This window comes from Leuresthes tenuis, unplaced genomic scaffold (assembly GCF_036924035.1).
Source record: "Leuresthes tenuis unplaced genomic scaffold, fLeuTen1.0.hap1 SCAF_5, whole genome shotgun sequence".
Classification (NCBI taxonomy): domain Eukaryota; kingdom Metazoa; phylum Chordata; class Actinopteri; order Atheriniformes; family Atherinopsidae; genus Leuresthes; species Leuresthes tenuis.
Genome location: NW_027325359.1, coordinates 1,049,656 through 1,065,015, shown reverse-complemented (window position 1 = coordinate 1,065,015; position 15,360 = coordinate 1,049,656). Strand labels below are relative to the sequence as shown.

Below are 15,360 nucleotides of genomic sequence, written 5' to 3'. Positions count from 1 at the left end.
GCACACATTTCTGTGTACTGACTGTGCATGGATGTGTGTGGCCATTGCTATGCCTTCGCTTCTTTCCATAAGAAGCATTGAGCAGTGGGACCCCCACCCTGGTGAGCGGTGTTTCTGCTGACAGGAGCATATTCAAGGTAATGGAACCACTCTGTAGTCCCAGAGCAGAGCACCAAGGCAGAACTGAGTTCTGTCTTCGACTGCACGCACCACTGAATCTCCAGATGACAAAATGCCTCACTGGCTGACCGAATCAAGTACAATAAAGCTGAAAAAGAAGAAAGGAGATTGAAGGAGAAATTCAAAGATTTGTCATATTTTGCTGTCTCTGCAGGAAAGTATGTATATTCAATTGGAAAAGCTGTCTATCAGTCGCAGGCAGCACAAAGAAAGTTTATTTTGTGTAAGAGCACCTCTAAAAGTACTTGTGTACATAGATGCAGCAAACCGAGTGCGTGTCGCTGAAGCAGGTAATTATATTCCACTACTGTGGCCTTGTTATGCGGAGAACAATTGTGAGAACAGCAGGATGATGAAATAAATAAAGAGGAAACTGAATAATGAGAGAGAAATCAAAACAAGTTTCACAATAAACGACAGACTACATTAACAAGCTATAAATTATTCCTGTTTGCATTTACATATTTTCATTGTATTTCATCATATCATACAAATAAAAACAACAATAACCGAGTGCAACATCGGATGAATTATTAAGCAAATGAATTAGTAAGAACTTCTCTGGCTCTGTGGTAAAACTAACACAAGCTGTCGCCACCTTTGTCGATTTCTGTGGAAAGGCATGTCAGCCGCCATTACCCACAATGCCGAGGAGCAGACTGATCTCTGTGGAGAGGAGGTGGAGGTGCACAGATAGGCATTGCTGCACTGCCCCAGAGGAGCACACTGGACCAATAAGTTGTGGCAGTGATATGGAGTCCAGATTGGACTTGTGGTTCAAGTTTTGTAATACTGGGGAATCTAAGCGGGCGCTGCAGTAATGGAAGAGTGATGAAGCTGACTTACGATGGGCTCAGAGATGGAACCGAGCAAGAATCCACAGCAGAGAACTATGCAACCTCAATCTTAAGTGCTTTGTAAATCTCAAGTGTTGTGATAATAAATCTGCTGAGATCAAACACAAGCGTCTGCATGCAGAAGACAACTCAGGCTGCTGGGGACAGAATTTTCCAACCCTTGAAATTTACTCTTGCATGATACCCACTATAATGGGACCGAGAAGCCTCCAGAAAAATACGCAAATAGTTGCATATGAGCACAAAACACACAGTTAACTGAGCAGCCCAAAGCTGTCTTCAGGGGAGAGACAAAAAAGCGGGGGAAAAAAAAGACTTTTGTAAACTTGATTCAGTCAAGGGGAATAATTCATTAGCACACACAAATCATGTTCTTGTTGCTGATGTGATGCAAAGCAGCAGCCGGTTCTATCTAATTTCTACAGCAGGGATTGACGGGAATTCTGTTGACTGTGAAAAACAAAACAGCACATTTGTATACATTAACACAAATCTTAACAATGACTGGGAGGGAGCCTGGTTTCATCCCTGCGCTGCTTTTCAAACCCACAGGATTAAAACAAGCTGAAGCTCACACAATTTGTCTTGTGAGGTTACAGAAATTAACACGGGGCAGAATGGAGTATTTTTGTTCTGTTCATCTTTACTGACCTTGCGTAAGTGGCTGGCCTTTCTTGAAGGGTCCATGATACACCACCTGGTAATTTTTTACCTGGAAGCCAGGAACACAGCCCTCATAGCCACTAACCTCTTGGCCACCTCCACAGGCAACCTGCAACACAGAAAACAGAGCAGGAGTCAGAATAATGTGACGTTAAACTCGGCTCATGTGGTGGGGAGAGTAGCAACAATGTGCATGAACAGCAGTAGAGAAGATGTCCGAGAGTGGCTGTCATTAATCCCCCGTTAGGCAGCCAGAGATGGTCTAATTATGACCAGCCTGACTTTTGTTTTCATCGAATGGGGGTCCAAAAACAAAAGAATTATGTTAAAAGAAATAGAACATCTCTACAAAGGTGAACTGCATCTGTTGGGAAATCTTTGAAACGAGCTAAAAATCACATCACGATGCTTTGTTTTTTTCATTTGATAGAAAAGAAATAAATAAAGAGAGTCACAAAATAATCTAATCATGAACTAGTTTAAAAGATAATAATGTTCAGGGTTTTTTTGTTTCCCTTGTGCGAAGGTTGATGTGTCATAAGGTTATTCAAAAAGGTATCATTTAAGTTTAATGTCTGCAGCTCTGACTTCCAACGGTTTTCATCGACTAAGCATGAATACATGGAGAACTTGTTTAAAAATTAATTTATGCTATTAACCTGCAAGTTCAACTTAAAGATTTATTAAGCCTTCTCTCAGTTCAGAAGTCAGAGGTCGGCAAATATAGCGCAAATCACTGAAGCAGCTGTTGTGTATTCTTATGATGATCTATAACAATTCCCAGGAAAAAGAGACAGACAGAAAAGCCAGTTTACAGGAAAATGATGTGCCAAAACAAAAGAATGAATAAGGAAATAAAAGGTCAGGTTACAAATACTTGAAACCTGGCCTTTGCATGGTAAGGAGCACGTAAATGTATTAACAAGCTAACAACAAGCTAACAACATGCTAACAACAAGCTAACAACAAGCTAACAACAAGCTAACAACAAGCTAACAACATTCAAAGTGCTTTATAGAAAACACGTCATTAAAAAAAAAACAAATATAAACAAATAATAAACATAATAACAATTATGATAATAATACATGTTTGAAAGACACTTCTGCATGAAGTAAAGAGCTCTTGAATAACGCTGCATCAGTGCTGTTTATAGCAGGCTGGCTCAACATAGACCTCATTATTGCCGGCCAGCACAGATTGAAGTAATGATATAAGTTAAGAAGGAGATATACTGAGAAGCCTCACTGCAGTTATTATCAAATGGAGGTGGAAGATATGTAGCCTTAAGCTCTAGGCTTATCGACAAAACTACTGTTTGGCAGCATTTTATAGCCCTAAGAACAACTTCAAAAGCTGAAGTGGATGCGTTTCAAAAATTCCTGACACGTCGCATCAAATCTGAAACAGAGAAACTGGATGATTTAAACATAGCCAATAAACCTCAGACTCCCAGCCCTACAGTTTGTGGTTCGGCTCAGCACTGTGTGCTCAAAAATGACTAGTGACTGTGTAAAGAAGTACAGAGAAAGGAGGTGAGAAGATGCTCTGGTCATTAATAAATCTAGCTAACATGGCGAGACAGTTTCCCTATACTGGACTGAAAGAAGGGAGGTGATATAAAGAGGATCTAAAGCCATCACAGTCTAGCATTTCCTCTTATCTTTCTGGTAAATATTAGTATATAATGTCACATTAATGCACGAAGATGCTGTAACATGATTTTGATAATAAAAAGAAACACTAGTTTAGCTAAATATAGACTCTGGAACACCACTGGGTTCTACTTTCATAGTAAATCTCACACAGTGTGGCACACTCTTACCCAAGTCTATTTCTTGATCCCTCTGCTAAAACTCACCCAGAGATACGGATCCTTTCATAAGCTGTTCATTAGAGAGCGGCAGCCAATCCCAGCCTACATCATCTGAGACTCAGGGTACATCCCAGATGCATGCAAAGCTCAGAGATGCCAGCTATTCCCAACCAGACACTGAGAGTACTTCGCCAAGAAAAATTAAACAGTATTTTCTCTGTTACAGAGACATTATTCAAGATAAAAATACAGTGAAAGAATATTAAATACAACTTTTACCAAGGCAAATGAATAATATATTTCTAAAATATATACATATATTTAATACAAATTAAGACTATTTAGTATTAAATATTTCATTCTCACAAAGAAGCTCACAAGAAGGAAATTGTGTTAAAGCCATATTATGTAATTATTGCTTTAACAAATTCAAAATTAGGGGAGACATTTCATCACTTAATGACAGCATGGCTACTTAACCCATTTGTTGTTGGTAAATAATCAAAATATTTCAGGTTTAATGAAAAGAAACTGATCCTTAGACAGTGTGAAATACTAATTGGACACATCATATCATCATGATACATCTTTATGAGACTTTCCCACCGCAGAATCTGGGCTCTCTATGGAGATCTATCTGCATGATGGACAAGCATTGGCAGACATTCAACCAGAGAGGTCATTACATGTAATGTCCCAGGAAAGTAATCACAGCACCCAGGGGGCTTGTGCTTCTCCTGCCTGTGTCAAAATATCCATTCAAAAGGCTTCCTGACAAGGTGGGAAACAATGGGTTTGGGTCTATAAGATCAGTCGGGTTGACTGACAGACCCAAGGCCTGCTGGCATCACAAGGGGACACAGGGAAATGCAGAAAAACACACTCCACATGCAGCAGATGTACACTGGATGCTAAAAATCCCTCAGCTTCAATGACACTTTAGTTTCCATTAGGGGAGAAATATTATCCAGACTCACAGTAGGACAGCAAAAGCATTTAGACAACACAATGGTAATGGGAATGTATTAGCAAGGAGGCCTATTATTGTGGCTAATGTTCATCTAAGAATATACTAGTCTAGACATGTAAAGGTTGTATCCAGACATAACCCGGCAGATTGAATTTTCAGATTGAAGTTTTAAAATATCTTTATCTTATGAAGTAGAACTAATAGACTTATTTTCTTTTGATTTACCTGGATTGTTTGCCTCCAACACATATGAAAGATGCTTATCAAACATATGTCGCATAGTGAGAATTAAGACAAGTGTGTAGAGGATACAAACACAGATGAATGCACAACTAAATATAAGCATATGTGTGACCCAAGGGCCTGATTCACTTTTTGATTATCAAAGACTTTTTTTTCTGAATACATTTCTGAAAGGAGGCCTTCAGACTAGTAAACAGCTTATTGGATTCTGGCGTATGTACCGCATGTAGCAGATGTACAAAATAATGAGATATCTAAATAAAGTGTTGGTTCAAAAATAAAACTATAAATCTTTTTTTTTTAGAAAATATGTCGTTTTTCAGGCAAATGTCTGAAATCTGAAGGTGTCTAAACAAACTATTTGTATCCAAAAATCTGTCAAGCTTGTTTCAGTGATCATGACCTCAACATATTTGCACCCGCTGCTCTTCGGTTTACGCGTTTATACACTTTCCATGAAGAAGAAAACATTCAAACTGGATCCAAACCACCCACACAGGTTCACATGCAAGTTGTTAATACTAAATATTTTAAACCAGTTAAAGATAATATCATGATAATGGTGTCCACCACTGTTCAGGTGAGACCGAGGTGTATTAGGCAAGTTTAAACATACCAAAACTAACCAAACCTTATTCAAAATGTGTTTGACTAAATAACAGCGGCTAGATTAGCATATTATATATATAGCATATATATTATATATGTTCAGGTGAGACCGAGGTGTATTAGGCAATTTTAAACATACCAAAACTAACCAAACCTTATTCAAAATGTGTTTGACTAAATAACAGCGGCTAGATTAGCATATTCAGCCCTTTCCATCTCAAATTTAATGACCCACCACTGACTCTGGAACTAACACATTTCTCAGCGAGTTCTCTGATCTGACACCACAAGGTTATGTTTGCACTTCTCTGAGCCAGGCAGCACCCTCTCGGGCTGAAAAACTGTGGTTTTGTCAATGACCTTGAGTCAAGGTCAGTCCCCATAGACCTACATATAAAAAGCACATATCATTAAAGTCGTATGTTTTGGGATCTAGAGCCGGCTGGTGCTCTCATGACAACCGGACGAGGGCTGAATGCTTTTATAACATAGCCGTTCTTTACATTTATATGAGTGGGGTCCACTGGGGACAAATAATGCAGCAGTCCAGACATCCATGGGTGACATCATGGTGGCTACATCCATCTTTTATACGCACTGTATGAGTCAGAACCAGCTTTTTCATTAAACTTCAGGTTTCAAAACGATGGCCAAGAGGCGAATGACCACATGAAAAGCTTGAAACTTCCAAACTTTAGTTTACAAACTACATTATGTCTATATATTATAAAACTAATACAGATGCCTGCTGAAAAATACATTTGCTGTTGTAATGATTCACTGTTTGTACTAATAGATTTAATATTAACTGCTGAAACCCTGTGGATACAGACTAAAGCACCAATCACTCTAAGCAATATGCCATCTTTATTATAGGTTGATATGAATGGTCAGTTCAAAGTGATACTATTTATTTAAAGTTAAAAAGGTTTTAAATCTTCACATAGGCATGCTCACCGAGAATCCTCAGTTCAGACAAGAAATTAAATTAGTATGTGCCAAAACAGGCATAAAACATATGCACATGCACAGAAAAAAAGAACATAATGAAACAATTACTGATCTTTATAATATAATTTCCCCCGAGAGGTCCGGCGAAAGGCATCAGTGGATTTTTTCTTGTTTCATCTTTGCTCGTTTGAACGTTAGATGTTTCAGTAAAGCTCTGCCGTAACTGTCTGGGTACGAGTTTCCAAAGAAAAGTGCCAGATAAAGGGACCACTATAATGCAGCCTAAGAGAAACAAAGAGCCTTTGGTGCATGGATAACACTGTATCTATCCAGCAGGACCAATTACCCACTCAAACAATGCTGGACACACAGAAAATTGTGTATTATGTTCTGGCTTAATGACATGAGGCTTTCCACAGATCAGTGCGAATCATCCGAACTCAGCCAAGGCAAAGAGGCAGCAGTTAAGAGGTGTAAGAGGATCCATACTGGGAGTAAGGAACCTACCTCTCACTGAAAAACACAGACATTTCATTTGACTGTTCAGGCTTTTCTGTTTTTTGCATTTTCGTAAATAAATACTTAGAATATTTGGTTTTGTTCAGCAAGTTTGAATTTCAAAATATATTTTTTTCAGCGCTGTGAGACTTTTGAGCATATATCCAAACCCTCAGAGTTCCTTCAATATTTCAAATGGGAAAGTACAATAATATGATTTCAACAGCAGAGAAGAGCTAAAAATAATCATGTCTCTCCACAGATTTATGCATGATAGGTGAGATACAGGGCTGGAATTTAATATTTCTCCATTTTACTCCTCCCGTTTTTTGTTTTTTTTCCCCAAAAAGGTGGAAATGTATTCGATCTCAGCTCGCAGCGCTGGCTTCCCACACCTTTAAACGACACTTTTGCAGATCGATACATGTCTTTTTAGACCGCTTCAGCGCCATCCAATCTTTCAACTTTGTGGATAGTTGGGAAACTATACCGCAGACTTCTCCTCCAGAAGCTTTGACTGTTCACTATTGATTACAGCAATCTGAAGCTCTCAATACAGCAAACTGCAGAACTGCAATAGTATGATCCACTCCTCGGAGGATCAGATCTGTTGCCAAAGACAAAGACGGGATAATAGAATCTTGGTTCTCCGTTGAGACATTTTATTTTGTAGTTATTCTTAGCACCTAACTTAGAAACAGCACAATAACAGGAAGATAAGTTTTAATCAGAACATCTGGGGCTTTTTACTCACTTACTGATTACGACTAAAATGTTCTCTTGATTGGAAATAATAAACCTAAATCAATGACTTTGTGTTGCAAAATAAGAATGAAACAAAGGAGGGAGAAAAATAAAAAGAGGCTGGACCTGCTTCATACATTAGTTTCAAAGGAGAGAAATAAATACAGCTATCTATTCACAAATGTTTATGCATTTAGCAGACGCTTTTATCCAAAGCGACTTACAGGTAGGCAGATAGGGTAAGGGGGTCTTGCCTAAGGACCCCTACTGGAGATAGTACCTTTCATGCAGGGGATTTGAACCCAGATCTCCCACATGAAAGGTGGCAATCATACAACTACAGTCTACCAGTCCAAATACTTGGTACCCAAGGACTTCTCAATCATGGGAAAAGATCTAATCAATGACTTTGTGTTGCAAAATAAGAATGAAACAAAGGAGGGAGAAAAATAAAAAGAGGTTGAACCTTTTTCATAGATTAGTTTCAAAGGAGAGAAATAAATACAGCTATCTATTCACAAATGTTTATGCATTTAGCCGTCGCTTTTATCCAAAGCGACTTACAGGTAGGCAGGTAGGTTAAGGAGGTCTTGCCTAAGGATCCCTACTGGAGACAGTACCTTTCATGCAGGGGATTTGAACCCAGATCTCCCACATGAAAGGTGGCAATCCTACAACTACAGTCTACCAGTCCAAATACTTGGAGTGCAAGTCTTTGGGTTTTTGTTAGATCTCTAGTGCACCCAAGGACTTCTCAATCATGGGAAAAGATCTATACTCTCCATCTCCTGTAGTTAGATTATGACAGCTAATCCAAGCAATAAAATATAAATATTAAATATCTATATAAATAGATAAATAAAGGTATACGATATATATATTTAGATTTCCTGCAAAATGAGTTAAAGGTGTAAAAACTGTGAGAAGAAATGGACTAAATCTGTCTGAGCGGCCTCCAGCTGCTCCTGCTTGTGCAGTTATTCTGTGGCTCGACCCATATTCATGCGGGAGGAGCAACAACAGGTCAGCCCGTCGCTTGAGAGTTTGACATCTGATTCAGTTCAAGTGTGAAGGACCGGCCAGGTGATTAAGGCAATGACTTGGGAGAGCACAGTAAATGTCACCTCTGGTGGAAATCAATACTGCCTCAAGAATCCACAGTGCATCGATAGATAGAGATGGAGAGGCCCTCTATTCCTGATATTTGCTGAAGAGGGTAAGGGGTGGAGAGGCTGAGAGACAGGATGTGAAGGCTGTTGGAAGTGGTGTGAGTGTGTGTGTGTGCAGGGTGTTTTTGTGTGAATGAACCGGACTGACAGGCAAAAGAAAAAGAGAGAACACATGTCTGTCAGAACCACTTTCTTTCATGTGCTTTCGTGTCTTCGTTGTTTTGAGTTATTGAGCTCTGAAGATTTTCATCCAAACAGTCTATTTGTTTTCCACTTCAGGTTTTACTGTATCTGTCGCAAAATTAAACAAAAGTGACAGTCGAGGGAGATGCTGGCAAGTTGGGACACACTGTGTAAAACTGATTAGCCGATCACCTTCGTATCTACTTTAGTGGCAACACAGTTCTCCCACATCGCCTGTTACGCTGCATTCTGGTGGGTTTATTTGGAATATTTGTTAAGGTCATGGCAGCTAACATGAAGGAATATCCACTGATCATGCTTGTCTGTGGAAATATTTTCAGCACGTCTGTTTTCATGTCTCCGATTTGCTGCTTTTATGGCAGATCCAACCAGACAGTCTGCCAGTACTCTGACATTTCATCTGGCCACCGTCTCGTCCTTTGAGTTTGCATTACCTCTGTCTGCATCAGGGAAAAATGTCATTGCACACACCTCAGCATAGTTCTGGCTGACCCATCAGGACTCGTTACAGCCACAGCCCAAGCTGAAGCCAGAAAGCCCGGGGAGAGAGGGACAGAATCAATCAGGATGGGCCTTGGACACCTGCAGCTGGCAGGTTATCCACGCATGGAGCACCTGAGTCATGAAACCATCTGGTTCCTGGCCCAGACTGCTGAACCCTGGCCACACCTGCTGGGCCTGTAAAACAAGACTGGAGCAGTAAACATACAGCAGCAGCATCGAGGAGGAGCAGCCAAGCGAGAGGGAGACACGGGGAAGAAGGAGAGCGTCGCTGCAGCTGCTCTGCTGTTGTCACTGTGTGAATGCGGCAGTAATGGAGGAGCAGGCAGAGGAACAATGGAGCTGCAGGAGCAGCTCTGATGACTGGACATGATGCTTTGCATGGTGCTAACATCAGCTCTGGTCTTACAGATATCAAAAAAGAATTGATAAATTGGTTGAATGATACTTTTGAGGTGATTTAATGGTGAGAGGGTTGCCTCAGTGTGTTTTGCTTCCTGTTCTTTGCATACGCCTGGATTAATAACCTAATTACTATACCTTCCCTTTGTTTGTAATTCTCTTTATTTCTCTTTAAATCCCCCCTGCTTTACGCTGCTCAGTACAAGGTCCTCGCTGTGGTTTTCCTGTACACCCTGGTCCACGTTTAGTTTGTTCTTATCAGATTTACTTGCAGTATTTTGGGATTTTCTTGTTTTCTTGGACACCTTCTTTAGCAGCGTCTGAATACATTCTTCCATCTGCCTGCATCCACAGCTTTTTTTTAGCATTTCAGAAGGTTTTTCCACACGTGTTGGACTCAGGAAGGGATTTCTGGTAGGGGGCAGTAATAAGTCCAAAGGCAAACAGCCTGTTGTGCTTGATGGCAAATTATAGCCAACCTGCTCCTCTAACTGAATGTAAGTAGGCCTTCTTCAACAGATAAATATTTCATGTTCTTTGGACTCTGAACTACAGCTAATTTGAAATAAAGTGAAAAGACAACCACTACATTAAAGTGCCAATTATTTTTTAATTTGAGTAGATTTTTATCAATATTAATAGAACCCTGTGGGGGGTTTAGCTTTTTCAACAGAGTGCACAAATTGCAAGGGTTGAAAAGTAATTGGACTTGGCTCCTAAATGTTTTCAGCAGCTGTATGTTGTTTTAGTTTCTGCACACAAAAAAAAGCCTGACACTTTTCATTTGGACTGAGATTGAAGTTTACTAATGAATACGAGTGAAGAGGTGATCATGGAAGGGAGAACATAATAATGAAGCTGAAATCTACTAGATAAATATCAAAGCTAGCTGGTTTATTGAAATCAGCAGTTGCATTAAAAGCATGTGTGAGAAAGAAAAAAGAGGAAATAGAAAAATCTTTGATGATTGCACAGCAAATTAAATTAGTTTATTTAGGAGGAAGCCATGTTTCTTCATTAAGGCAATGGCTCTGAAACAGAGACTCCATCAAAAGATCCCAATTCCTGGTAAAAGGCTTAAATACTTTATAAGAAACTAAATATCTTGAGCTCATCTGAGGAGGATGAAGAGGACACTCTGTGCCTTTAACAGTAATGGTGGTCAGTGACACTGGCTTTGCCTAATTATCTTATTGTTTACATAGTCAATAAGATGTAATAAGGTGTGCATGAGCCTTCTTTGTGCTTAGATTTAGCCAAAGGCATCAAACGACCTCATCACATTCAGTTCACCAGGACAACAAACTGGGAAAAGCATCCAAAGATCTCTTCAGAGTCGGTTCCATGATGGAAATCCAAGTGAATTGTAATGAAGTTGAGTCTTTACATGCAGTTTAACTTCATGGTGTGCTTTTTCCAGTTACTACAGAAGCCTTAAACTTGGGAGATATCGCCCTCCTGACTCAGTTCTTTCATTATTGGTATGAACCTTCTGAAAGTATGCTCCTTCACATCAGAACCTGATCTGTTGATTTATTCACAGCATCCAAATAGCCCTCTGACTCCATGGCTCCCACATTATGTAACCAGAACTCCTCTTACGTATGAAAGTAATCTGACTTTGAAACTTTGGGTGCTACATCTTATTAAACTGCGATGTAAATCCAGCATCCTGAGAGGGACGGTGTAGAGCTGCGTGTTAAGTAAGCTGGTGTAACTCTGACAGTATTATTTCCTCACTGTCACTCTGCTCAAATCCTTTCTCTCGTTGGAAAGCTTGTCAATACCTGCGCCTCACGCACCTCTCACTTCAGCACACAGGAGCAGGGAGAGAGACGTGAAGAGATGCAGGGAGAAACCGCCAGAGCGTCAGCTGCAGGCACCAGCTGTTATCCAGCAGAATTCATTTGAATGCACTTTATTGTTTCCCTGTTGGGATTTGGCATGTCAGTCAGAGCACTTCCAGCTTTATCTCGATGCCACGTTCATTCACCTTGAAACGGGTGTTTTGTCTAATAGCCTCAGCCTGTAAACTTGAAAAGGACCTTTTTCTAAACACATTGGTGACTGCCTCCTGTCTTTGTTTGAGTCTAAACAACAGCAAAAGCAATGTTCTGCTGGTAAAGCTATGACAGTGACATATGCTAACATGGGAGGTTAAACTGCTTCAGGTGGGAGTAAAAGCGCAATCAGGAATGGTGATGATATCACATTTAGCTCTCAAAGACCGCAAATTGCAACACAGTTCCAGTTTGAATGTCCCTAATCAGGAAGTCACCTGTGAACAGAAGGCTGCTATCAGTGGCTGGCATCTGTCTGAGATGCACTGGGGTGAAAAGGAGGAGATAAGGAGGAGTGTACGAATGCAGATTTACGAATCCTGCGTTATCACTTTGCCTTTGTCTGAAGCTTTTGTGGCGCGGCCGATGGGCCGCACGCAGGTGTTGGCCGGGGTGGTCATTAGTAGTAAAGTATTGAGGTCTATGTCTCTCCCCATAGTTCATCTGTCGTTATCGGCTTATCTTTCTCCTCCCCAGCTGACCTTCATTCATCAAAAGTAGCAGCTGCTGCTGATACTTCCAAAGTCTCCTCCATCCACCTTGAACTGACCTGCACCCAAACACCTCCTTTTTCCCCTCCCCTTCAAAAGTATCCATAAAAAAACACTAAAAGCACCTACAAAATGCAACAGAAACGTAGTATCCTCTTATCCAATGAACCGAATCTTGTGCTCAGGATTAGTCGGCTTCCTCTGGACACTGAAATCCTGAAAGGTTTGTAAGAGAGATCACTGTAAACAGGTGAAACAGCTGCTTACTCACTGCTCTGAGAGCAGCGGGTCCTCTGATGCTGGCACCACATGCAGCATGTAGAATTCCCTCTTTAAAATGCCGAAGGAGCAGTCAGCGAGAGGTCGGAGGACCTCGCAGTCAATTTCCAATATCCTAAATCAGGCTGCACAATGTTCTGAGAGATGTACGCAAGCTGCTGGAGGAACTAAGAGGCAGGGCACTCACTATGAATCATTTCCACAGGGATGGAAGGAAGGCATCACGTTTGCTCTGGCTACTTTAACTTGTGTGTGTGTGTGTTGTTTTTCTATATTCATAAGGTCCATAAATAAGGGGTCCGCTATTCTTGTGAGGACCAACATGATTTGTGGGAACCAGATGATGGGCCTCACATCTTAAAGGGGATTGTTAAAGTTCAAAATCTGGCCTTTTTGTGTCAGGTTAAAAGTCAATTATGGGTATGGGTTAGTGCTAGTGGGTTTTTTTTCTAATAACAAGGTCAATTTTACTCAAAAATGCATGTGAAAGACGTTACTGAATTATTTCGTACTCTTAGCAAATGGAAAAGGAATCAAGTGCTGATTAAAGTTTGTAGTTTGTAATCATAGAGCATTTATGAGCATTGATTTCAGTTAGTTCTCACTAGAAAAACAACATGGAACAGTAATATATCCAGATTTATATTTATATCTATCTTTTTTTGTTCGTTTGGGTCTCTGGACTCAGTTATGGGGGCTTTGTTTTGAATTGTTCTGGATTCTGTGGTTTATATTGTTTATTCTTCTTAGTGCTGACATAGAATTCACATCAAATTGTTTTTTTTTTCCTTTTCCTTAGCTGACCTTTGACCTTTTATTTTGTATAGCTCCTTTTTTTTTTAATTCTACACCTGTGTTTAGATGCCTGACGACCCAGCACCAGCACACTGTCAGATTATTTCATGCCATCCTGCCAGTTCCTTTCTGCTTCTACTGGAATTGCTGTTTGGACTGAACTTTGATGACAACAGCCTTGTTTTTTTTGCTTTATTCATTAAATTTCATTCTATTTTTCACATATCTTGAGAGTTTGCATTTGGGTCCCTCCACACAACCAGCAGTGACAATATTACATTTCAAGCAATGGCATCAATCACAGGTTTCCAGAGCTAGAACATCATTTAGGAGGAATCAATACAACAAAATGGCTATTTATCTTTGAAAACCTCCTGCTTTATGACACAAAGGAAGCTGGTCCAACAGATGCCTCGGGGAGCACCCTGGTGAGCCTTGTTTCCACACGTTGAACAAGAGCATCTTTTACCAGAGGACGTGTGACTTGATTGATCCTGACAAGCTGAACATGATGGCTGCTATGGGTGAAAAACAGGGATGACAGGCGGTGAAGTAAGTATTGGAATTTGTTTCTTTTAACTCAGGCTATAGAGGGTGAGGAGAGGGGGAGCCAGATTCTGCCCATAGACGGATAAACGTACAAAAGCTCGGGTTTAGCTCAAAGAAAGCATCACAGGTAGTCAATCAGCAGGGAATGTAGAGCGGAAAAGTGTCTGTGTGAATAAAACACACAAAGCTTACATCAAATCATTAACAAGTACAACAGATAACCATTTCAATCACTTTCAATTCACATAATCTCAGCACCCAGCTCGGCCGCAGGCCAAGAAAGAATATTTTTACAGGCCCAGGAGCCGGTGATAGTTTAAAATATTTCAGGCTGTGAAATCATTAGAAGTATTGGTTCAAAACTCTTCCCTTAAAAGGCAATGATTCTAATTCCCTGTTCAAATTTACAATATAAATATACTGTGGAAAAGGTTTACTTAAAAAGACCTGACAATGTTGTAAATCCATTGTTCTCCTGTGAGATCTGTTTCATTTTCTTTGCCATTATCCTGTCGATACAAACAAAAAAAAGCATAAAAATAGTGATATCTGCCTAAAGCGAACAGTAAAACTCAAGAATCATGCTTCAAAGAATATATTTCAAAGACACAAATGATCCAATGGTAAGTGCAGATGTGTCCAGATGGGATATATGCACATATTTCTCTTTTCAGGGGCAAAAAACCCCCAAAAACACACAAGCTGTACCTATAAAACAGAATTACTCAATCATGTATTTCCATTTAAAAGAATCTACTTAAGGATCTCTGGCTTTGGAAGTTTACAAGCACAGACATTGTACTTTAACAAAGTTGATTTAGAAACATTTCCCTGGCACAGCTGGAAGATTTAATTCTGTTGATGGAATGTCAAAGGCCTAAAATCATCCTAACCTGATTTCAGATCATACAGAAAAATACATTTTCAAATTCAAATGTACATCTCCATCTGATCCCGGTAAAAGTACACTGCAAACTGGGAATTATATTCCATGCCGTTTCCCAGCTGTGGGCTTATATTCAGCATTATTCTCAGGGACAGGCAGGCAACCTGCAGCCCTGTTGGAAGATATAAAGTAATATGGAGAAGTGTTTTAAGCAGGGTCTGTAATGCAGGTTTATTTACTGGTGCTGGTGACGGAGTCCTGGTTGGCTCCACTGATGACAACAGGAAGAAGAAGCAACAATTTTGTCTATATAGTCAACTATATAATGCTAACTATATGGGACTAATTGGGAATTGGAGCTATTTATCCATTTTGAAAAGAGCTTTCCTTCTCTAAACCTGTTTATGCAGCATTTCTTCAACTTCTCGTGGTCATAAGAGCAACCGAATGTCCAAGATATGAACGGCATCTATTAAGATAATAGTTACATAGT

At 40.0% G+C, this 15,360-nt stretch overlaps 1 protein-coding gene across 1 annotated transcript in view; it reads right to left on the bottom strand.

Annotated features, from left to right (window-relative positions):
* Positions 1-15,360, bottom strand: part of cdh13 (cadherin 13, H-cadherin (heart)) — a 345,689-nt gene that overhangs the window by 243,623 nt on the left and 86,706 nt on the right. Inside the window, exon 2 of the mRNA XM_072385388.1 lies at positions 1,689-1,809. Within this exon, the coding sequence (XP_072241489.1) occupies positions 1,689-1,809 (121 nt within the window). The remainder of the gene's footprint in view (positions 1-1,688; positions 1,810-15,360) is intronic.